The 23,122-nt window shown below is 44.9% G+C and overlaps 1 protein-coding gene and 1 non-coding gene across 2 annotated transcripts; both read left to right on the forward strand.

Moving 5' to 3' along the window:
- The first annotated feature begins 45 nt into the window (after positions 1 to 45).
- EIF4G2 (eukaryotic translation initiation factor 4 gamma 2) lies at positions 46 to 17,978 on the forward strand. The gene is made up of 22 exons (XM_073658297.1): positions 46 to 274; positions 3,377 to 3,493; positions 3,912 to 3,974; positions 5,903 to 6,130; positions 7,054 to 7,215; positions 7,552 to 7,654; positions 8,881 to 9,012; positions 9,132 to 9,198; positions 9,294 to 9,445; positions 10,208 to 10,318; positions 10,488 to 10,571; positions 10,686 to 10,784; positions 10,915 to 11,056; positions 11,134 to 11,297; positions 11,810 to 11,914; positions 12,214 to 12,429; positions 13,374 to 13,589; positions 13,667 to 13,925; positions 14,760 to 14,964; positions 15,075 to 15,283; positions 15,372 to 15,493; positions 16,627 to 17,978. The coding sequence occupies exons 4-22, from the start codon at positions 6,051 to 6,053 to the stop codon at positions 16,690 to 16,692; spliced, it is 2,694 nt and encodes an 897-aa protein (XP_073514398.1). The 5' UTR covers positions 46 to 274; positions 3,377 to 3,493; positions 3,912 to 3,974; positions 5,903 to 6,050; the 3' UTR covers positions 16,693 to 17,978.
- On the forward strand, positions 11,952 to 12,132 carry LOC141174738 (small nucleolar RNA SNORD97). Its single transcript, XR_012252979.1, has one exon. It is a non-coding gene; the product is annotated as a small nucleolar RNA SNORD97 (small nucleolar RNA).
- Positions 17,979 to 23,122: the final 5,144 nt, after the last annotated feature.

The raw sequence follows: 23,122 nt of genomic DNA on the forward strand, positions 1-23,122 counted from the left end.
TCATCAGTTCTTGCATTGTGACTGGCCGGAGCGTTACTATTTTCCCCCACCCTGCAGACGGAGAGCAGGTTAGGCTGAGCTCGTTGATAAAGTTTGTCCAGTGTGTTTCCCCGGGATTCGCTGAGTGATAGCGGAGGCGTCGGGATCGCGGCTGCTGCTGCTCCGTACACAGGACCCGGCCGCTCCCCTCTTCCCCCGTCCCCTCTGACCGGGTTTTTTTCTCTCTGGGATACGCTCCACACCGCGCCAGGAAACTGCCGGGACTCTAGGAGAGGTGAGAAGCGACGGCTCTCCGCCTAAGATGGCGGACACTGAGAAAATGGCGGCGGCTGGATGGGGATGGCGGGGCCTGGGCTGAGGGGCTGTGGTGGGGGTCTGGCTCTCTGCATCGCCGCACAGCACTGCGGTCATGGCCGGGAATGAGAGCGGATGGCAGCGAGATCTACGAGGCAGCGGGGGCCACAGCACCTCCCCGGCACGGGCCCTTTGTTTCCAGATGTGACCCCCCCCCCCCCCCCATATCCGGCATAATGTGGTATAATACTGCCCACCCCTCATATATTACCTGGACCCCCCCATATAGGGCATCATGTGGTATAATACTGCCCCCCCATATATAGGGCTTCATGTGGTATAATACTGCCCCCCCATATATTACCTGGACCCCCCCTATATAGGGCATCATGTGGTATAATACTGCCCCCCCATATATAGGGCTTCATGTGGTATAATACTGCCCCCCCATATATTACCTGGACCCCCCCTATATAGGGCATCATGTGGTATAATACTGCTGCCCCCCCCCCCCATATATTACCTGGACCCCCCTATATAAAGCATCATGTGGTATAATCCTGGACCCCCCCCTATATAAAGCATCATGTGGTATAATCCTGGACACCCCCCCCCCCCCCCCACATATAAGGCATCCTGTGGTATAACCCAGGGTATAATACTGCCCCCTGTATATTACCTGGACCCCACTATATGGGCCATCATGTGGTATAATTCTGCCCCCCCCATATATTCCTGCACCCCCCCCTATGTAAGGCATCCTGTGGTATAATACTGCCCCTCCATATATTGCCTGGACACCCCCCCCCCCATATCTGGCATCATGTGGTATAATACTGCCCCCCCCCCCCCAATATATTACCTTGATCCCTGTATATAGGGCATCATGTGGTATAATCCTGCCCACCCCCCAATATATTACCTGCACCCCCTATATAAGGCATCATAGGATATACTATTGCCTGGACCCCCCATATAAGGCATCCTGTGGTATAATACTGCACCCCCCCCCCCCCCCGTATATTACCTGGACCCCCCTATATAGGGCATCATGTGGTATAATACTGCCCCCCCCCCATATATTACCTGGACCCCCCTATATAAGGCATCATGTGGTATAATACTGCCCCCCCCCCCCAATATATCTAATCACCTGGCAACACCCCCCCACATCACATCTGCAGACCCTCCTCCATATCTGGTGCCGTGTGTCATCTCTTACACTGGATGTGTCCCTGGGGACCCCCTTATAATGAATCGAACTTTTATAACCCCAAGTATATACACCCCCTCCCCTGTCCATTATGTCCTTAGTGATCACTGGTTACATTACCCCCTGTCTGTTGTGGTGCTGTTAGATCTTCCTCCTCTTTCGCCTGTTTCTTCCTCACTTGTTACGTTTTCCTCGTTTCCCTCTCGTCTCCTCCTTCCTAGTGTCCAGCTCTCCGGCCTCATTAATCCCCAGTTCTGATGTGATATTGGTTGTCATGTTACTGGTTTATACTGGTCAGGCTAATCCATGGAGGCTGTACTGGGGTGGGGGTAAAGGGGTCTTTTGCTTCCTCCTCAGACTTGTGACTCCTGATATATAGGTGGTATATAGAGGATCACAGGTCCCAGTATAACGTGCAGGCGCCGATCACACGGGTGACGGGTCAGACATCGCTGCTGTATGGCCGTGGATATATTGGGTAGCAGGCGGGAAATGTGGGCAAAAAGCGTAAGGATGCGAGGCACTTGGATGTGGGCCGAGATGTGATGTCTAGACTACTGGGTCAGAGCAACTCCAAAATGGCGGGTGCTACAGACAGTGGTGGCTGTGATAAAGGTCAGGATACGCGGAGCGGTGTAGCACGCTGACCACAGTCTACCCCCGAGAGCATCCGGACAGTATGGTGTGGGGGAACCTCAGGTCCTGGCATCATGGAGGTGACCTAATCGCTGCACAGGCTAGGACCCCTGCCATGGCAGCAGGACCCCACAGGGTTATAAGGATCTGCTGCTATCGTGCCTGAATGGGGTCCTATATAGGATATTAGGTGTATCGGGGGCTCCGGGCCCTGACGTCCTCATACACAATGACTTGCATAAATGCACATTTTTTTTGTGGTGCTGACTGCGGCACTGTCTGCCCGTCCCCCACACCGCCACCTAGCACCCACGTAGTACCACTGCCAGGTATGAGACGGGGGCGATGAGGAGGCGCCCTGCTGCTCATCTGCCGGATGGTTTTTGAGGCTTTTCTTTTTCTGTCTCCTTCCTGCAGAACAAAGAAGGAGGCGTCCGCTCCGAGGCCCCGTCTGCTGGCACCACCTCCCCTCCCTCCCCAGCCATTGTACGCCCCGGCCCCCTCCTCCTGCTGCTGCCGAACCTGCGCTCCTTTGTTGTTAATCCTGCCCTTTTTAACTTTACAAATTCGGAGCATTGGCCTAAAACAAAAGCTTCATTGCTCCACAGCCCCCCTACCCCTCTGCCGCCACCTTCCTCTCCCCCCTGCATTGGACGCAGTTATACAACCAGGGGCGGGCACGTTAATTACCCGGCCAGTGTCGGCCATGGGCAGGGAAATAAGTATTGATCCATCTGCGGCCTTTGTCTGCTGCTGGATGTCGTCATGAATCTGCAAAAAAACATCTGTCCTTACCCCCCTGGACTATATGAACAGGCTATTGCTCTCTGATATCAGCCATTACAGAGCAAGGCTGGCATCTGGATGTACGTGATTCAGGGAGGCTTCTACACTCCTGTCACTCATCCCATCGATGAATGTTGTGGCTTGTCCTTGACCTGCGGGGCTGATAACAGGGAGCAATAGATACTGACAGTTTCAACAAATATTTACTGAAATGATTGTTTTTCTGTTTCTAGCGCCATATTGAAACGTTCCTGATCGAGAGGGTCTTCTTGGACCACCCTCATCTAGGGGCTGATCAGAATCCTCTTGAGATGCATTGGGGGGGTCCTGAGATAAGGAGTCGCCTGTGTGATACGCATATGATCTGATAAGGGTTGTAGTAACAATTATGGAGATGTGGCCGGTGGTCCATTCTCACTCCCCCCTTCTCTTTTTTTTGTCTTGCAGCGTGCGTCCCCCTCCCCGCCCTGCCCATTGAGTATTTATTCTTTTTTTGAACATTCTTTGTTATCAAGCCGCCAAAGTGGAGAGTGCGATCGCAGAAGGGGGTGCTTCTCGTTTCAGGTAGGTCGCTGACTGCACCAACTAATGCCCCAGCGTGGAGGGTATTAAAGTCTTCAGTGGTGGTCCTGTGTGATGGTGGGGAAAGGGGTAGAAGTCTGCTGTTATGCAGTGCCCCAATGTGGTGGTGGGGGAAAGGGGTATGAAAGTCTGCGGTGGAGGAGTGGCCCAGTGTGGAGGTGGGAAGTGTAAAAGTCTGGTGGTCAAGTGTGAAGGTGAGGGGTAGAAGTCTGGTGGTGGGTATAAAAGTCTGCGGTGGAGGAGTACCACAGTGTGGTGGGTATAAAAGTGGTCGAGTGCCAAAATGTGGAGGTGGAGAAGAGGGTGTAAAAGTCTGTGGTGGGGAAGGGGTGTAATAAAAGTCTGGTGGTGTGACTCCTGCTGGGTGTTGTGGTGTAACTCCCGCTGTTTCTCATTGCAGTGCTTCGTCGGGTGGAGGAGGTAGGGGTGCCTCTCAGCACTATCCCAAAACTGTCGGCAACAGGTAAGTGTCTGATCAGCAATTAAGGATGAGGATTGTCAGTAGCACATCTCGGTGCGCCTGTTCTGTACATGCAGTGACCTTGTAGACCAGAGCAACGCACTGACTCTATACCTACTGATGATTGACGTCCTGCTGGCAGGGTCACTTACAGAGGTGACAGTGACTGGGCTATCAATCAAGAACTTGGTAGATTACACAGAGATTCTCTGTAGATGGGAATCTGCTCTCTCGTGTCCCGCATGTACTGTTCGACACGTCTACTGGTGGGATCGCACATGTTGGGTTTGTAGAAGCTTTTGGTGTAGATTTTCGCATCAGTCAAAAGTGGATCCGGCAGAACGGAGAGCCTGTCACCTTTGTGCATCCACTTCTGCCTTGACTTTAAAGGGGTTGTCCACTACTACCCCTTAAACTAAATGTTTGGCCCCGATAAAATAAATATAAAAAAAACTATATTCCCCTCCCGTGTCGGCGCTCTCGGTCCCGGCACTGTGATGCTGTGGAATGACATGTGATGCTCGGCGCCCAATCAGCATCACTGTTTCCGCCTTCGGACAAACTGAACATGAAGAAGTAGTCCGGGCTGCAGCTGATCTGAGTTCCTCTTCATGTTCAGTTCGTACGAAGGCGGAGAAAGTGACGCCAGCGCTGATTGGGTATCACATGTCGTTCCACCGCTCCAGAGCCCCGGGACCGTGAGTACTGACACCGCTGGAACGGGAGGTGAATATCATTATTTATTTTTATCGGGGTCGGACATTTAGTTTAAGAAGGGATTCTCCTGGTGGTGGACAATCCCTTTAAGAAATTGCATTTAAGGGTGAATTCGCACGCTGCAGATTTTGTTGCAGAAATTTCTGCAACCAAAAATTTGTTCCATTCTTCAGATTATTGGGGCACTTGCTGAACTTTCGGCTGCAACGTGGGAATATATCCTGTATATTTTATGTATTAAATGTGAAATCTTATGGTGCCAGATAGTCCGTTGTACGGGTGCACTTCAGATCCTGTATTATGACCGCAGCTTCCAAACCTCCTGTCATTACTGAGCTGAGCACTACATGATCCCATGGGGATCTAAATCTGGTTAACCCCTTAAGTGATGTCTAGTGCCTCTTTGGGGGGTAATGTGAGCGGCACTGATGTCGTGTCTGCCTTTATTTGCCAATACAACTTCTCCTATACAAGTCTAATCGCTGAGGTGCCCATTGAGTTCAGGCACAAGTACTCAGTTTGCAAATTAAAAGGGTGCAGCTGTGCACCAAATACACCCCTCATTTTTTTTTTTTCCCCCTCAACTAAAATCTACAGCACATGTATGATTTTTCTTGAGGGTGTAAGTCTTGTACATTAGCTGAAAAAAAACAAAAAAACACTGGAATGGTTAAAATTGTAAAAAAAAATGTAGTGCTTCATTAAAGGAGTTGTCCAGTACTCCTACGGATCAGTCTTGCACATCAGATTGGTGGTTTGACACCCAGAAATCAGTTGTAAGATCACATGGCCATTTCCTAGTTCTGCAAATCTGCTTTTTTTTTTTTTTTTTTTTAAAGGGAGTCTGTCTGCAGAGTAACTGTTCAAACCAAGCACAGGCGCTCGGTGCACCCTTGGTGTGGCCAAATAGTTCAGCGTCTGCTAGTTTTATTTGGCCACACCAAGGGTGCACGGAGCTCCTATTATACAGACACTGAATGCACTTGTGCTGCGGTCGTTCTTGTGTCCCACCAGGGTGTTACCCTGATCATGGTGTTATCTGTTTATAATGTTCGTTTCCATGTGATTAATGGCCACCTCGAAGCTTTCTATGACCTTGTATGAGATAATGAGGGGTGGGGGGGGGTCCTGCTTTATCATCTTTATGTTCCAGAATGGCTGTGTACCTTGTGTCCCTCACTTTGGCTCTTTGTCCCACGTTTGATCGTTGGCAGGTGGACAGCTGTGTTTTGCCAGGATATTGATTGGGTGACATTACCCGCCCAGAGAAGACCGTCTGAGAGGCCCAAACGTTCCCCCACGTCCCCCAGACTCTAACTCGCCGGTGTATTTCTTTAATACATCCGCGCGTCGTGCAGTTGCATGCAGCGCGCGTTAGTTGGAGCGGACTCCGCGGGTTGTGCGCCTGTAACGCACAGTGACTCAGCCTCGCGGAAACGCTGGTGTGTATACTTCTGTACGGTGAAGGAAGACCCCCACCCCCTCTATACCTCCTCAGTGCGGTCATCTTTGCTACCGAATTTAATGGGCCGCACTCGGAGACCCCTGTAACGATGAATGAGCATGCATCTATACCCAGAGGTCGTGCAGATTACCTCGCTGCCTCATACTGATTGTATACTTTTTTTTTTTTAAGATTTGCAGAAAAATAAAAAAACTTTCCAATACACTGTGTAAAGCCAGTGCACCTATATTTTCTCACAGCAGAGGGTTTGTTACAATGTTATTCAATTTACTGACTTTAAAATCTCAAATTAAATGCTGCGTATTTATTTGTGCGCCGTGGTGAATTTTTGGGCTGGACTCGCATGACGGCCATCTTTTTTTACTGTCTGCATTACATCCCGAGCTAACATCGTCATGCATGTCTGAGGTTAAATATCTGCTCTGTTTGCAGAGCATTGCTCCAGACTATGGGGCGCTGCAGTTATTCAGGAACATCCACTCACAATACGCCCTCTCTGGGTCGGCTGGGAGTTGTAGTTTCACTACAGTTGGTCCCATAGTACATGCTGGGCTTGTAAAGGTTGCAGACCCCCTTGGACCAATGCATTGAAACAAACCCTCAGCTGTGATAAGTAGTTAGCGAGGACGGGGACTTTCAATGTCCGAATGTATAGAGATTAATAATTGCTGACCGCAAGCAGTGATCTTGCATAATATTACGTTCTGCATCTCGTCCGATCCCTCTCCTGTAATGTCCGTGTAGTACGAGGGCGGTGACTGTCGGCAGGAGTGCAAGCGTCCTCATTAGAGGGTCCGTGCATTACTGCCGTTCATTTGTGCAGACTGTAATGGAGATGTTGAGATAATGGGACTGAATTTTGGATCTTTTTTTTTTTTTTTTTTCCCCCCTTTCTTGCAGCGAGTACCTGGGGAAAACCCCAGGGCCTGGCGTTCAAAGATGGATTCCTTCACGAAGCACTAGACGAGATGTTAACTCCACAAGTAACTCCGCCAACAACACTGCGCACACCTCCGCAAGTGAAAAAGAACGGCACGATGCAATCTTTAGGAAAGTAAGAGGGTAAGTGAGCGAGACCCCAGTGTAGGGTGGGGGTAAAAAGTCAGGTGCTAGAAGTGATGGTGGTTTTGCAAAGGTCTGATGTGTGCACAAGTTCTTCTGTGGAGCACTCCTCGATGAAAATCGGGACCCTCTTCTCAGCCACAGTGGGGGACCATTTTATAACATGAATGTTGGTACAGGCGATCAGTGGGGGTCCGAGCAGGTGGGACCCTCCGATCTCTCTGACAAGCAGAATGTTGGTCATATTGGGAAATTCTAGAGGTGAATGAGTTAATAATGTACAATACCAGGACCCTCATTGCTTTCTATAACTCCTTTTTATTTTTTCTCCTACAGCATCTTAAACAAGCTTGCTCCTGAGAAGTTTGACAAGCTATGCCTTGAGCTCCTCAATGTGGGTGTAGATTCCAAGCTCATCCTCAAAGGAGTCATACTGCTTGTAAGTAAGACCGCCGTTCAACAAATGGGGCTGTTGTCTAATAGTGCACGGTGTTCACACACAGCAGAAATGTCTGTCCGACCATGCACCCGCTGCTAGAAAAAACCCAAGATGCATGGAATAGCTTTTCACTTAAAGTGGTTGTCCGGTCAAAATCGATAAGTCTGCAGTCACTGTGTGATTGCAGACTTATCAATCGCCCCCTCCCCACGCGCACAGTGCGTGTATGCGTTATACTTACTCCTGCCCAGGGCCCCTGCAGTGTGTATACAAGTGTATGGAGTGACGCTGGGCTCTGGCTGGGGTATGTATAACGCATACATACCCTCCGATCCCGGCTCAGAAACCAGCGAATTCCCGCTGCAGGCTATCGATTTGGACCGAAACGGCAACCCCTTTTTAAAGGCTTTTCAGATCTTGTCCTCTCGATCACCCTCAATCTCGCAGCACTGGTACCTAAACTGATCATAGTCCACAAATGTTTTTTTTTCCACCCCTGTTAGTTTGGATTTCCTTTGATCCATTATGGTTTCGGGAAAACCTCTGTCCTCCTGATTTCAGTTTAAAAAAAAAATAAATAAAAAAAAAAAAAAGTCCCGAAACACTGATTTCTTCACCCTCCCCAGATCCAACGCTGAGTCTCTGCCGCTGTTTTATTGTCTGAACTGCTGAAGTCACAATGACAGCGCTGCTGCCAATAACGGAGCTCTGCCCGTGCTGCGGATCAGCGCTGCAGACAGTAAGACAGGCAGCAGCGGTGGAGACTGTGCTGGACTTGGTAGGTGAGTAAAGCAGTGTGCCTGTTTTGCTTTTAACAGTAAAAACTGCAGCCATGGATGGGGGTTTTCCAAAGCTGAATCAACCCTTTTTAATGCCACCATATACCGTGAAGTGATGTGCACCATCTGATATAGTGTGGGGGGGCTTCTATTTATCTGGGGGGATATGGTGCTGGCTTACTCTGATACTCTGCTGAACTCGTGTGTTTTGGGGTAGTTGGGAGATGCCTTTTGGCTGAAGGGACGCTCATCTGACAACTGTCTTTTAGTCCGATGCTTAGAAATCCGCCCTGTATAACTAATTTTCTCGTGTTAACGAGTCACTGGACACAGAGAATAATTTGAGTTTTATTTACAGAGCTGTGGAATAAAATGTAAAAAAAATATATATATTTTTCGCGGGATAAGTCTGCTCGCTTTACTAATGCAAGATCTTGGTCTTATCAGATTGTAGACAAAGCCCTCGAAGAGCCAAAGTACAGCTCACTCTACGCTCAGCTATGTCTGCGATTAGCAGAAGATGCACCAAACTTTGACGGCCCACCAACCGAGGGTCAACCAGGGCAGAAGCAAAGCACAGTGAGTGGTCGCCTACAAATCTGCAGCCTCACGTATAGCTTTCATTGTTGTGTTCTTTTGTATTATACCTTCTATTAATTTGTAACCATGGTGCTTTTTTTAATTTTTTTTTTTCTTAGACGTTTAGACGCCTCCTAATTTCAAAACTTCAAGATGAGTTTGAGAACAGATCGAAAAATGTTGATGGTGAGTGCAGCGTGTCGGTGCATGTAAAGCGGCTCTTCAGAGGAAGCTCCTTTTCATGTCTGTAACGGGGTGTCCTTTTTTTGTGTTTTCTGCAGTATATGACAAAAGAGACAGCCCCCTCCTCCCTGAGGAAGAGGAACAAAGGGCTATTGCCAAGCTTAAGATGCTGGGAAACATCAAGTTTATTGGGGAGCTTGGCAAGCTTGACCTTATTCATGAATCTATCCTTCATAAGTGCATCAAAACAGTGAGTATGGGGACGCCGCAAAATCTTCAGATCTTGTGCTTTCATCTAGAATCGGGCTAATGGTGATTAAATCCATAGGCTGGGGAGCTAACAAGTCCAAGAAGTAGGCTGGGCTGTGTTGGATCCTTTAATGTAACTTGTCTCCTTTTGGTGACAAAAAATGCTATTTAATCGGCAGGTCAATATTGTTACAACACTGCCTGGCCGCCTTGAGGAAAGTATGGCTATCTGTTCCTGGAGCCTGCCAGCTTTCAGTCATGCACAGATCGGCTACAGGCACCACTTGCTGTACTGTAAGCACTGCCTGTCACTTGGACAGCCAGCTCTGCACAGATGCACTGCTGAGCGAGCTGTCAATCAAACTCCACTAGGGTCCAGTATAGTGAGCGATGACTGTAGCCGCTCCGTGCACGGCCTCATGACTGAAAGTCGGCGGCTCCTGGGAGGAAATAAGCTAATTTTTCTCCTGATAGCTGCACTTCCAATAATCCGGCCGGGCAGCATTGGCATGCAATTTACTTGCAGATGAACCCTATATCTACAGGTAAATGGCGTTTTCCAAGTTCCTTAAGGCTCAGTGAGGACTCGCGCTTGACACATTGGGCAGAACCTAAAATGAACCTCTGGGTTGTGCGCATGCACTATAACTGCACGTCAGTGCCCCCTATAGGTTTTTACATCTTGCATTCTGTAATCTATGATTTCATAGACTATTGTGTGAACGTTTTCTAGTCTCTTCACACTGCTATCTTCATTCATCAGCTTTTGGAAAAGAAGAAGAGAGTCCAACTTAAGGACATGGGAGAGGATTTGGAGTGTCTCTGTCAGATAATGAGGACTGTGGGGCCTAGATTAGACCATGAAAAAGCCAAGGTATGTATACGATCATTATATATATATATATATATATATATATATATATATATAATATATATATAATATATATATATAATATATATATATATAATTTCACTGTCGCTATAAAACTTCTAGGATACTAATGTTACCACTTTTGTTTTTTGTTTTTTTTCCCGTCCTCTAGTCCTTAATGGATCAGTACTTTGCCCGGATGTGCGCCTTGAAGTCTTGTAAGGATTTGCCAGCAAGGATTCGTTTCCTGCTGCAAGTAAGTGTTTTTCATGAATTTGTGTGCAACTTCATAGCCAATTTCCTACAAGATTTGTACTTTTTTTGATATATTTTACATTTCCTGCCTAATAAAATATTTTTTCTTTTGTAGGATACTGTGGAGTTGCGAGAAAACGGTTGGGTTCCTCGCAAAGCTTTCATTGACAATGGACCAAAGACTATCACACAAATCCGCCAAGATGCAGTGAAAGTAAGTGGTTCGAGCAGAACGTTTTTGGGTCCCTCCAGTGGGTATTGACCAGTCACAAATAAAAGGATAGCTTATTTTGACTCTGTGGGATCTGTCACGTCATTGCTGTCCTTTCCCATATTTTCCATAGGATCTAGGAGTCTTTATTCCTGCTCCTATGTCGCAAGGAATGCGTACTGACTTCTTTTTGGAAGGACCGTTCATGCCACCAAGAATGAAGCTTGACCGGGACCCTCTTGGAGGACTTGCTGACATGTTTAGGCAAATGCCAGGTGGGCATTTCTTTTCTTTAGTAATTCTTAACTTTTCTTACCTAATTTTTGTACTGACGGTCGTGTTTCTTCTTCAGGCAGCGGAATAGGCACTGGTCCTGGGGTTATACAGGACAGGTTCTCTCCAACCTTAGGACGTCATCGCTCAAATCAGCTGTTCAACGGGCATGGTGGGCACATCATACCTCCTGTACAGTCCCAGTTTGGTGAGATTGGAGGAAAAACGTTCATGAAAAGCCAGGTAAGATTTTGATGCCATTCGACTTCTGTGGTGACTTGTAACACGATCCAGTCTGATGCCAAACACCAAGGGGCCAATAAGCCTGCAAACATAACATTTTTGGGCTTTTAAGTCTTCTGTCGGCTACTAGAAAGTGCATATTACTGCAGACATGGGGCTATATTATTATTATTTTTATTTATTTTTTATTAAAATATTTTTTAAATATATATTTTTATTTTGTTTTTTTTAAATAGAATATATTTATAATTTTATAAAAATATATTTAAGAAATGCACTTTTATGTTTATATTTATTGTAATAGAATAAAAAGTGATATGTAGTGATATGCACTCTTATTATTTTCATTATTTAAAATAATGAAATTAATAAGTGCATATCTTACTTTTTGTACTATCTTTTAATCGAAATAATATCTATATATTAGAAAATGTAATATGTTGCATGGTCAAGGTTGAATCTTCCTACTTGATTGTGCTCATGAATATATTTTATTTATTTTGCCTTTAAAGGGACAAGGTCCTTTGTACCAGAGTCAGGGGCTCTTATCGCAGCAAGGACAGTCCAAAGATATGCCTCCTCGGTTCATTAAAAAAGGGCAGCTTAATGCGGATGAGGTACGTATCACTGACAGTGGGGATGGTTAAGAACAATACGCCCGATGATTAAGAAAAGACGCGTTATTACGAGGACAGAAACTGGCATCTCCTCTGTTCCACCCTCATCTCTTTTCCTACTTTCTATCTTCCTGCCCCCTCACCCTAATCTCCACCGCTATCTCCATTTTCTGGAGTATCCAGTGTCCTTTGAGCAAGATTATGAGATATGAGGGCATTATTATCATTCAATAATTGTGTGGGGTTTTGCTTAAAGACTAATTTAATAATTTCTCCCCTCCAAACGAATTGCTTTCCAGATTAGCTTGAGACCGGCTCAGTCTTTCCTAATGAATAAAAACCAAGTGCCAAAACTTCAGCCTCAGATAAGCATTATGCCCCCTCGCACGCAAACGCCACCCATGGGACAGACTCCTCAGCTTGGCCTAAAAACCAATCCACCACCCATCCAAGAGAAGCCTGCCAAGAGCGTGAAGAAGCCTCCACCATCGAAAGAAGAGCTGCTTAAACTTACTGTAAGTGACGGCAGTCAGGCTGAGTATGTAGAGCATTTCTAGCAAAAAGCTGGACAAGGTGAATCCAAAAAACTAAAACAATTGTTTATTGGGTGCTAGCGACTCCACTGATGGCTAGAAAGCAAACAATGGGGATCGAGACTCCTCCAACAATAGATTGGGAGGGGATGTCTGCGTCTTTGAACAGTTAGGCGCAGTTCACACATGCACTGGTTACATACAGACTTCACACTCTGATCCTGCACTAAGAATAGACATATAGCGGGATTAAAAGTCTGCACGGTGGAAAATATCACCAATCTGTAGATGAGATTAGAGGACATCTCAGCTGCAAAATTTCTGCACTGAATGCTCAGTGTGAACATAGCTTTGGGGACGCTCTAGAGAATAAGAAATTGTGTCTTCCTCCTAACAAGATCCTTTCAGAGCAGCATTATGTAGGGGCTGAGAGCCTGATTCCAGCGATTTATCGCTTGGTTTATTAGGTAGAATAATTGTGATGAATGCTGGGCTCTGAATGACCCCCGCCCCCATTACACTGATTGGCAGCTTTGTGTACACAGGCTGAATGCTGCCAGTTGGTGGGGGTGTGGCTGGACCAGGAGGCACGAGACTACTAGTCCTGTACTGGTGATCTGCTGATAATACGCAGCATAGTAAGTGAAACATCGGTGGAATCAGGATTTCTGCCCCTACATCATGCTGCTCTGACTACATAGCAAAAAAAACTGACAGATTCCCTTTTAAGAATTAAAATGTAATTTCAACAGTGTAAACGCCAGATGCAATAGCTCCCTTGGACCTCATGAACCCCCTCACAGACTAGGTTACTAGCCCAATCGCTGTGCCCATATTGGGTCCCCATCTCTTTGCCATCCAACAGAGTCTCTGATCTTTAATACTTTGCATTTCGTTATTTTACGGATGACCGTTTCCCATTTCAGGAAGCCTTTGTGACGGAGTACTTGAACAATGGGAATGATGCCGATGCCATAAACAGCGTGAAAGAAATGAGGGCTCCCAAACACTTCATCCCAGAAATGATCAGTAGGATCATCCTTCAATCACTCGACCGGTCCGACGAAGACAAGGAGCGCGCCAGCTCTCTGATCGGGGTCCTGCGGCAGGAAGGCGTAGCCACCAGTGACAACTTCATGCAGGTAAAACGGGGGATATTTCCCATTTTCAAGGTGTGCTGAGACTTTCTGTACTCCACTGACCACGTTGTCTTTTTCAGGCTTTTCTAAATGTGCTGGACCAGTGCCCAAAACTGGAGGTGGACATACCCCTGGTGAAATCTTACCTGGCACAATTTGCAGCTCGTGCCATAATTGCTGACCTGGTGAGCATTTCTGAGCTGGCTCAGCCCCTGGAGAATGGCACCCATTTTCCGTTGTTCCTACTCTGCCTTCAGCAACTGGCTAAGCTTAAAGATCGGGAATGGCTGACTGAGCTGTTCCAGCTGAGCAAAGTGAATATGCAGAAGATGTTACCAGGTGAGTGTATAGCGGCACATTCAGGTGGTCGGAAAATCGAGGTGCAAAATGCTGTAGTACAGACCTGCCATGGTCCCTTTCGGATTGCAAAATCTGCACGTGGCATGCCCTGAAAACTGCAAGGTCTAAACAGAACCTTGTGGGATATGCCATCGCTTTCTAAAATTTAGGGGACTTTCACTGATCCTGAGAATGAAGGGGCCGCAGCTTTGGCTTATGTTCACTTTCCTTAACCAGGTGACCCAGGCAATGGTCTGTGCAGAGAGCTGCTTCATGGGAAGGGGACACTTAAAGGGGTTTTTACACTGACCCAATTATTATTGCGCTTACTGTAAATTTAGGAGCAGCTGCGGTGTATTTCAGGATGTGATCACTTTATAAAATCCACCCCCCCCACTTTTAATACGATTTTCTGTAGTAGGAATACATATGGCGCACCTATCGAAAGAAGACTGAATCTTGTCTAAAATGTGAAGACCCATGATATTATTTCACAGGGCTCAGGTCTCATTGTTTGAGCATTTAATCAATTTACATAGTTATAGTATAGTACAATATGTAATTAGCATATTAACAAACCAATTGTTTTATTTTATTGTTCCAAACCAAGAGAAGTCAAATAGGATGTCCTTTTTGACCAGCCACAGAATAACACATACACTATTGTGTTGACTTGTGAATACATTTCTCTTGGTTTAACAAATCTAGACTTCTGGCTGATTTAAGATTTAGAAGTTGTCACAATTGTCGCCCCACTTTTTAGTATGACTTTCTATAGTAGTAATACATTATGTGCCGGAGAGAAGACTGAACCTTGTTCCTCCTCACCCCTAGAAATCGACCAGAACAAGGACCGCATGCTGGAGATCCTTGAAGGAAAGGGCTTGAGCTTCCTATTTCCTTTGATGAAACTGGAGAAAGAGTTGTTAAAACAAATCAAGATGGATCCGTCGCCACAAACCATCTACAAGTGGATTAAGGATAACATTTCTCCTAAACTTCATGTAGATAAAGGATTTGTGAATATTTTGATGACCAGGTGAGTCTCCGGCAGGAGTAGAAGCGGCGTCTGTCTGAGCTGTGTTCTCACTTGGCGTTGATGTTAATAGTCTTTGCGAGATCACTTTTTTGACTTTTCCTCCCATTCAGCTTTTTACAGTATATTTCTAATGATGTTTGCCCAATGGATGATGACGAGCAGGCGGCAGCGCCGTCAAAGGAGCTGCTGGAGCAGGAGAAGCAGCTGCTGCTGTCTTTTAAGCCGGTGATGCAGAAGTTCCTCCATGACCATGTGGAATTGCAAGTCAGTGCCCTCTATGCCCTTCAGGTGCACTGCTACGGTAAAAACTTCCCCAAAGGTACGGTCACCGCTCGCCTCGTCATACCTGCCCAGTGGCTGCGGTCGTGTATCTCCTGTCTCCTTAACATGTATGGTCTTGTCTTCAGGCATGTTACTACGCTTCTTTGTCCATTTCTACGATATGGAGATTCTAGAAGAGGAGGCCTTTTTGGCATGGAAGGAAGACATCACACAGGAGTTTCCTGGGAAAGGAAAAGCTTTATTCCAGGTAAGGGGGGGGGGGTATCAGAACTTTTTGGTGAAATAAAAACTTTGGACAAGTCCTGAATTTTTCACATCTCTGATTGTGAACGTGAATGGCTCCTCACACTGATCTGCATAGACTACTGGTGCTGGCACATGAGCTAGTTAGGTTCATGAACTGGGCTGCTTATTCCCTTGGACCTGCACTAGCACATGGCCCAACACTGATCCGTGTAAGGTCCATTGCAGACATGAAAATACACGTGCGACCTTAGCCTAAGTACTCACTGTGTGTAGCGAATGTTTTTCCCATTCATTAGTATGGGTGAAATCTGCAGCAAACAAAAAAAAATGCTGAAAGAATTGACATGCGAGGAAAAAATAAGCAAATTGTGCATGATACTTGAGGAATCTCATTCACTTTGCTGGTAGTAGGAAATCTTTCAGGTTTAGTGACAGCTGTGACAAAACGTGTGCACCGACCCTTACTAGTGTTAACATTAAAGACAAAAGTCTTAATTTGGCCCATGGCTGCCCTGACAGCCTATCAGCACCTTGCGGTTGTTTTGTGAGGCTTGAAAGGGTAAATTGCTACATCCAGTTCTGTAACACATCTGGGATTGTTGAGGATTTCCCCTGTAAGTGGAGATTACATTGGGCCCCAGTTACAGGGGGAACAGAGACTTAAGTCTTAGTAGATTGAGTTCAGTTGTGTAATTTTAGTGCTAAGACTTTTGTCTGTGTTACCCCCTGAAACTGGGGCCAATGTCATCTCCAGTTACAGGGGGAACATAGACTTGGGCCCTAGTATATTTAAATTCAGTTATGTAATTTTAGTCCTATCGACTACCTGGTGCGAACATATTGCAGCCCCCATGATCAGGTTAGCACTTCCTAGTTTGTATATACGATGCTCGTTCACTTGCAGCTGCAAGTTCATCCAGTACCTTTTCTGCAAAATTGCATGCAGCTGGATATGTATGTATTTTTTTTCTACATTTTTATAGATCCCTCATTACACTTTTTGCCAGTGATCTTAAATGGCAATTCCTAGTCTAGTGAAATTGCATGACTTATTTTTTTTTCTACCCGCATGGCTTGAGTCCTACTTGATATAATATATTTAATTTTTTTTTTTTTTTTTTCCTCTATTTGCAGGTGAACCAGTGGCTGACATGGCTGGAGACGGCTGAAGAAGAAGAATCTGAGGAAGAGGCCGACTAAAGAACCAGCCAAAGCCTTAAACGTTGTGCAGACATACTGTTGCTATGATGTAAACTGCGTTTCTTTTGACCTAACCACTGCGAAAACACCATTCCGCTGTAACGTTTTTATTTTATTTAATTTTTTTTTCTTTTTTTTTCTTTGCAATATCTAATGCAGAGAGGCATGTCGACTAAGGATCCTTCTGCCTAAAAAAAAAACAAAACAGGTTTTTAAGTGTAACGTCTTAATCATAGTCAGCCATGCAATATTTTTAGAGTATCTATCTGTAATGTTTAGATCCGTGTATAATAAGCAGCATGCAATAATTACACCCCAAGTTCCAGAAACAGACGCTGGTCAATGGCAAGGACTCTGCTGCCGAAATTGAGAAAGAAGGAAAAAAAAAAAAACAAACTGATTAGCAACACTGAATACTGTAGATGCACTTTGCTCAGTGATACTTGAGTCGTTGCAATATTTGGTTGTTACAGTGAATCTATAACTGTAAATCGATGGTTGTTGCCGTATAGTATATATTGCCTGTATTTCTACCTCTAGTAATGGGCTTTTTTTTTTTTCTTTTGTGCTAGATTTTAATATCTTCGAGCCTGGGCAAGTGCACAAATCTTTAAAAATGAAAAAAAAAAATAGAAAGAAAAATAATAAAGAAAAATATATATATATACACCTGGTTTACTTGCACAAATTCTGCTCCATTTTGAAAGATTGATCGCTGCCCTGGAAAGTGACGCTTACAATGTTGAGGGGGAGGAAAAAAAAATGAATTGGTCCTCGTAGTATTGAAATTGGGTCTAATTAATTTATCAGAACCTGTTCATGCCCTTGATTTTATATACTTGTATCTATAAAATAAACATTGTGATACTTGACGTGTGTGACGGTATCTGCCTGAGAGCTGCCTCCTACGGGGTTTAAAAAAAAAATCTACACTTGTTAATTGAGAAACATGCTGCGGTCCCATCCTGAGCTGCATTCATAATTCTGCTTGTTTGCAATACGTCGCAGCCATGTGGAAGATTAACTCGCTCTTGTATGATATCTTATAACATGTATTGCAAAACAATTTACTATGAACTGAATATAGCTGTGACCTATTGAGTGCAGCTCTGGAGGAGACACAAGCTATAAGACTGCTTTGTACACTCTGCAGTTTCTCTCATCTGAGCGGATAGTTGCTGAATATATTGCATTTTACAGAGTTTACATCGTGTTTTTTGTGTTCTCTAGTTACAACCAGAGCTGCGTTTTTAAAAAAAATAAATAAATCTGATTACTGTTGACAATCTTGTCACAGTTGTGCTGATGCTTTGCCCCTTCTGCGGAGATCCATAATTTTGAGCAAATATATTACATTTCTTTTTTTGTTCCCAGAGCTGCATTCACAATTCTGCTACTTGCCGTTATGACCATACCCTTGATGTAATGCTCCTGTGTAGGTCTGCGTCACCTATAATGTACAGTATGGCCTAACACACTACATCTGCTGCAGCAGATTGTACCCAATGACTGAGCCCAGCAGAATTTCAAATGCAGCTCTGGAGTATAATCTGATTTAGAAGCTCCTCTGCACATACGGGGGTACAGGACGTGACTTGTAACTAAATGAATTATGTAAATGTTACATTATGGGGGGATTCTCTGCAACAGGGAATGAATTTCTGTGTGGTCGTCATCTATAAATGTAGTGTCTGCCTCTCTAGTGATCTGACTGTCTTACACCCGGAGACTCTGCAGGCGACGGGTGACTGATGGAGTGTGTGCTGCTGATGGATCTACGTGTGCAGTGTTGTCGTTTTTTTTTTTTTTTTGTTTTGTTTTTTTTTTTTTGCTTTTAATACTTTAGATCTTATGTAAGAATCTTGTTATTAAAGTGCAATCCATTCATTTCTACTCCTTGTCCGCACCCGTCTCTTCTTTTTTTTATACAATGTTTTGGAGGGGTCTGCACAGGACTTTAGCAACTTTACATTGTTTTGGGTCTCTACGGATGTAAATGATTTAAAAAAAAAAAAAAAAAAAAAGGGTCTGTCTAATTAATCTACAATAAATTAAATTGCCTATTTTGCTCCAGGGCTGCACTCCAAGGTTAGTACAGTATCGGACAAAAGTTTAGAAACTTCTGTTCATGCATTAGTTTCTATTGGAATGTGCACTGTGTAAACTCAGGCTGAAGGCAGCAAAGCCATGCAGGAAAAGATGTTCAGAAATGTGTAACAAAGCCAAATGTGTTTTTAAGTCTTAGATTTCTCTTTATACTCCAGCATTACACCCCTTTTGCATCGCTTCATCGAGTTGTCACCTAGAATGACTTCCGACAGACTTTAAGGTGTTTCCGAGCATGTATTGGCTGCTTTGCCTTCACTCTGTGTCCAAACCATCTCATTGGGTTGAGGTTGGGTGATTGGATTGTGGAAGCCGTATCATCTGACACTGCTTCCATCCCTCTCTTGCTCGTTGCCTAAAGGGTAACTGACATGCCAGGGTAAGGAGACTTGTAGGCCATGCAATGTTCCTCTGGGAAATTAATGAGGCAAATTGCATATTTAGTCAGGAAGAGTCTTGAACTCTAGTAGCAATTTTAAGTCAATATTGATCCTCTAACAAAGCCTCCAGAATCTCAGTTTGCAGACCTGTGTTTTGGTGGTGTTGCCCATCCTCAGTGCAGAGAATGAGATCTGATTTTGGTTGCACGAGAGGCCTCTGACAGGGGTCTAGGGGGTCTTCCAGCTGGTCACTTAGCCTGGAGGTATTCTAAATCATTGTCCTGTTGTAACACACATGATGGGGCCTACTAAGGGGGTGTTATTGCTGCCTAACACTGGTGGCCATGCTGGGTAACTGCCCTGAGTTTGGAATAATTCATGAACAGGGTCACCTGGCAAGCACCATCACACCTCCCTTCCATGCTTCACAGAGGGCACCAGACATGCAGAATCAATCTGCTCAACTTTCTATGTCTCACAAAGACCTGATGTTTGGTAAAACATGAAAATTGAGACTTTTGGTACTTGTTGGACCAGTGTACAGGTGTCCACTTCTGGCCCAAATAAGTCTCTTCTTGTTTGTGGTTTTAAGTAGTGACTTCTTTGCAGCAAAACGGCCTGCACTGCACAGGCTCTGGACACTGGCTGTCGAGATGTGTCTGCATAATTTGTGAACTGTTACCGGGGATGCTAGCAGATTTCAAAGGCTGGTAACTTGATGAACTTATCCTCTGCAGCAGAGATAATTCTTGGCTTTCCTTTCCTTTCCTGTGGTGGTAAACATGAGTTAGTTTCATCAAAGCAATTGATGGTTTTCATGACACCACGTGAGGATATCTTCAAGGTTCTAGCAATTTCTAACATTCATGTCTTAAAGTAATGAGACTAACAAATTTCTCTTTACTTGGAGCGGCTCTTGCCATGTTCTGGCGGAAATAAAAACTAGAATTGGGCTCAGCACTGTATGGAGCTGTATCAACACTGACTCTGCAAAACACATCTGATGCGCACAAACACTTTATGAAGGTTGGTAATTGCACAAAGGTAGTTGTTCGCTCCGAATGACTGCTCAAACCAAGCACAGGCGCTCAGTTCACCCTGACATGGTGAAACAATTCAGTGAATCATCTCACATACTTGTTTTCCATCTATCTCCACCATTCTTTGGCTCTATAAAGCCAGAACTGTCAATTGAAGGGGTGGGAGTATAATACAGGATGTAACTCAGGATCAGTAATGTATGTACACAGTGACTCCACCAGCAGAATAGTGAGTGCAGCTCTGGAGTATAATACAGGATCAGTAATGTATGTACACAGTGACTCCACCAGCAGAATAGTGAGTGCAGCTCTGGAGTATAATACAGGAGGTAACTCAGGATCAGTACAGGATCAGTAATGTAATGTATGTACACAGTGACTGCACCAGCAGAATAGTGAGTGCAGCTCTGGGGTATAATACAGGATGTAACTCAGGATCAGTAATGTAATGTATGTACACAGTGACTGCACCAGCAGAATAGTGAGTGCAGCTCTGGAGTATAATACAGGATATAACTCAGGATCAGTACAGGATCAGTAATGTAATGTATGTACACAGTGACTCCACCAGCAGAATAATGAGTGCAGCTCTGGAGTATAATACAGGAGGTAACTCAGGATCAGTAATGTAATGTATGTACACAGTGACTCCACCAGCAGAATAATGAGTGCAGCTCTGGAGTATAATACAGGAGGTAACTCAGGATCAGTACAGGATCAGTAATGTAATGTATGTACACAGTGACTGCACCAGCAGAATAGTGAGTGCAGCTGTGGAGTATAATACAGGATGTAACTCAGGATCAGTACAGGATCAGTAATGTAATGTATGTACACAGTGACTGCACCAGCAGAATAGTGAGTGCAGCTCTGGAGTATAATACAGGATGTAACTCAGGATCAGTAATGTAATGTATGTACACAGTGACTGCACCAGCAGAATAGTGAGTGCAGCTCTGGAGTATAATACAGGATGTAACTCAGGATCAGTACAGGATAAGTAATGTAATGTATGTACACAGTGACTGCACCAGCAGAATAGTGAGTGCAGCTCTGGAGTATAATACAGGATGTAACTCAGGATCAGTACAGGATCAGTAATGTATGTACACAGTGACTGCACCAGCAGAATAGTGAGTGCAGCTCTGGAGTATAATACAGGATGTAACTCAGGATCAGTATTGTATGTACACAGTGACTCCATATATAATTTGTCTCCCCTCCCCATTGTGTTTTGACCATATTGGAGTCATACGCTACCTCTCACACTGACGTGATCCTGTGGTATTTTCGGGGAGCCTGTGCTGTGTATTCGCCCTTGTTCAGGTTTGTGAGTTGAGGCTGTGACTATTCTTAATCTCCGCCATTCTCTTCTTAGGCCGGAGTCACGCTTTTGGTTAGGATTCTCCACTTCTCCAGTCTGTAAATATGAATCAAAACTGTCGGTGATCCCTGCGGGTGACAGCGGAGATGCTGGAGATTGCGCCTGTACTGGGACCTGTTACTGGTTATTATGACGCATGGACCGGTCACCAGAGTATTTCAGTGTCTACTTGGCTGCTCAGTAAAGTAGCCTCAAACTAAAGGCATATTTCACACATCCTTTGTTCTTTTTTTTTTACTTCATAAAGTGATCAGCAAGGGATATTCCTGTTAGGACAAGCTGGGAGTTCTAGTTCCACAATAAGGTATGATTGCTCCTAGAAGTGGTGCTGGCTGGTGGCTGTGAGCCCACGTTCTATTAAGCCTGTGTCAGTCTTGGTTCTTAGTTGTTGCGTCCCTGACTCATCGCTCACCCACTATGTTTATATATATATATATATATATATATATATATATATATAGATAGCTCTACGCTTCTTTTGTCCCAGGATCTGTCTTCGGTTGTGTAACGGTCACAAAGTGTCCTGGTAGGGGGAAGCGGCCGCAGCTGGTGATCCTCAGACTCACGAGTTCAGTGTGCCACGGTTAATACCTTCATTACAGCCAAGGAGGAACCTCCTGGTCAAGTAATTCTCTATCAACCCCAGCAAACACCTTTTTGGTTCTGCCAATATGGATGGCATTCGGTTGCCTCTTAATGTCGTCTTTTGCCTCTCTAGAGGGGAAAAATCTTGCCGGCTATATGTCAAGAAAAGCTGAGGCTAAGTGCCAGAATTGGCGCATCTAATGGATTCGCCATTTCTGGAGCGGCTGAGGGCTGGTCTTATTAGGCTGGGAAGGGGCCAATATCCATGGACCTTCCCAGCCTATTAATATCAGCCCCAGCTGCCTGCTTAGCCTTTGCTAGTTATTAAAAATAGATCTTGCTTGCTATTTGTCAAGAGCTGAGGCTAAGCGCCAGAATTGGCGCATCTAATAGATGCGGCTGAGGACTGGTCTTATTAGGCTGGGAAGGGGCCAATATCCATGTGCCTTCCCAACCTATTAATATCAGCTGCCAGCTGTCTGTTTAGCCTTTGCTGGTTATAAAAAATAGAGGGGACCCCACGTCATTTTTTTCATTTAGTTATTAACAAGTACAACTATACACGCAAGGCACTGCTCCACTTTGACCTCCACCTCCTGATTCAATATTATTATTTTTTATTCTATGTTCTTTTTAAGTAATTTCCCTATTCACATTTGTTTGCAGGACAATTGTCCTGCTCTTACCCCAATTTTGCTTCCTTTTGTAGCTCCCTAGCCCTTACTACTACCATTTTACAGCCATTTTACAGCACCAAAGTTCAGGTCCCCATTGGCTTCTATTGGTTTCGAGGTCAAGTTTGGGTCAAGCCTGAACTGAACTTTGGACTAAAGTTTGGCCAAACCCGAACATCCACAGGTCCGCTCATCCTTAGTATTTACCCTTCTTTGCAATGACCAGCACATGTGCATGGATTGGAGCTTGGAGGCATGGTA

The sequence above is a fragment of the Phyllobates terribilis genome, unplaced genomic scaffold, assembly GCF_046119375.1.
Source record: "Phyllobates terribilis strain yellow unplaced genomic scaffold, ASM4611937v1 Scaffold_13__5_contigs__length_258822181, whole genome shotgun sequence".
Taxonomy (NCBI): Eukaryota; Metazoa; Chordata; class Amphibia; order Anura; family Dendrobatidae; genus Phyllobates; species Phyllobates terribilis.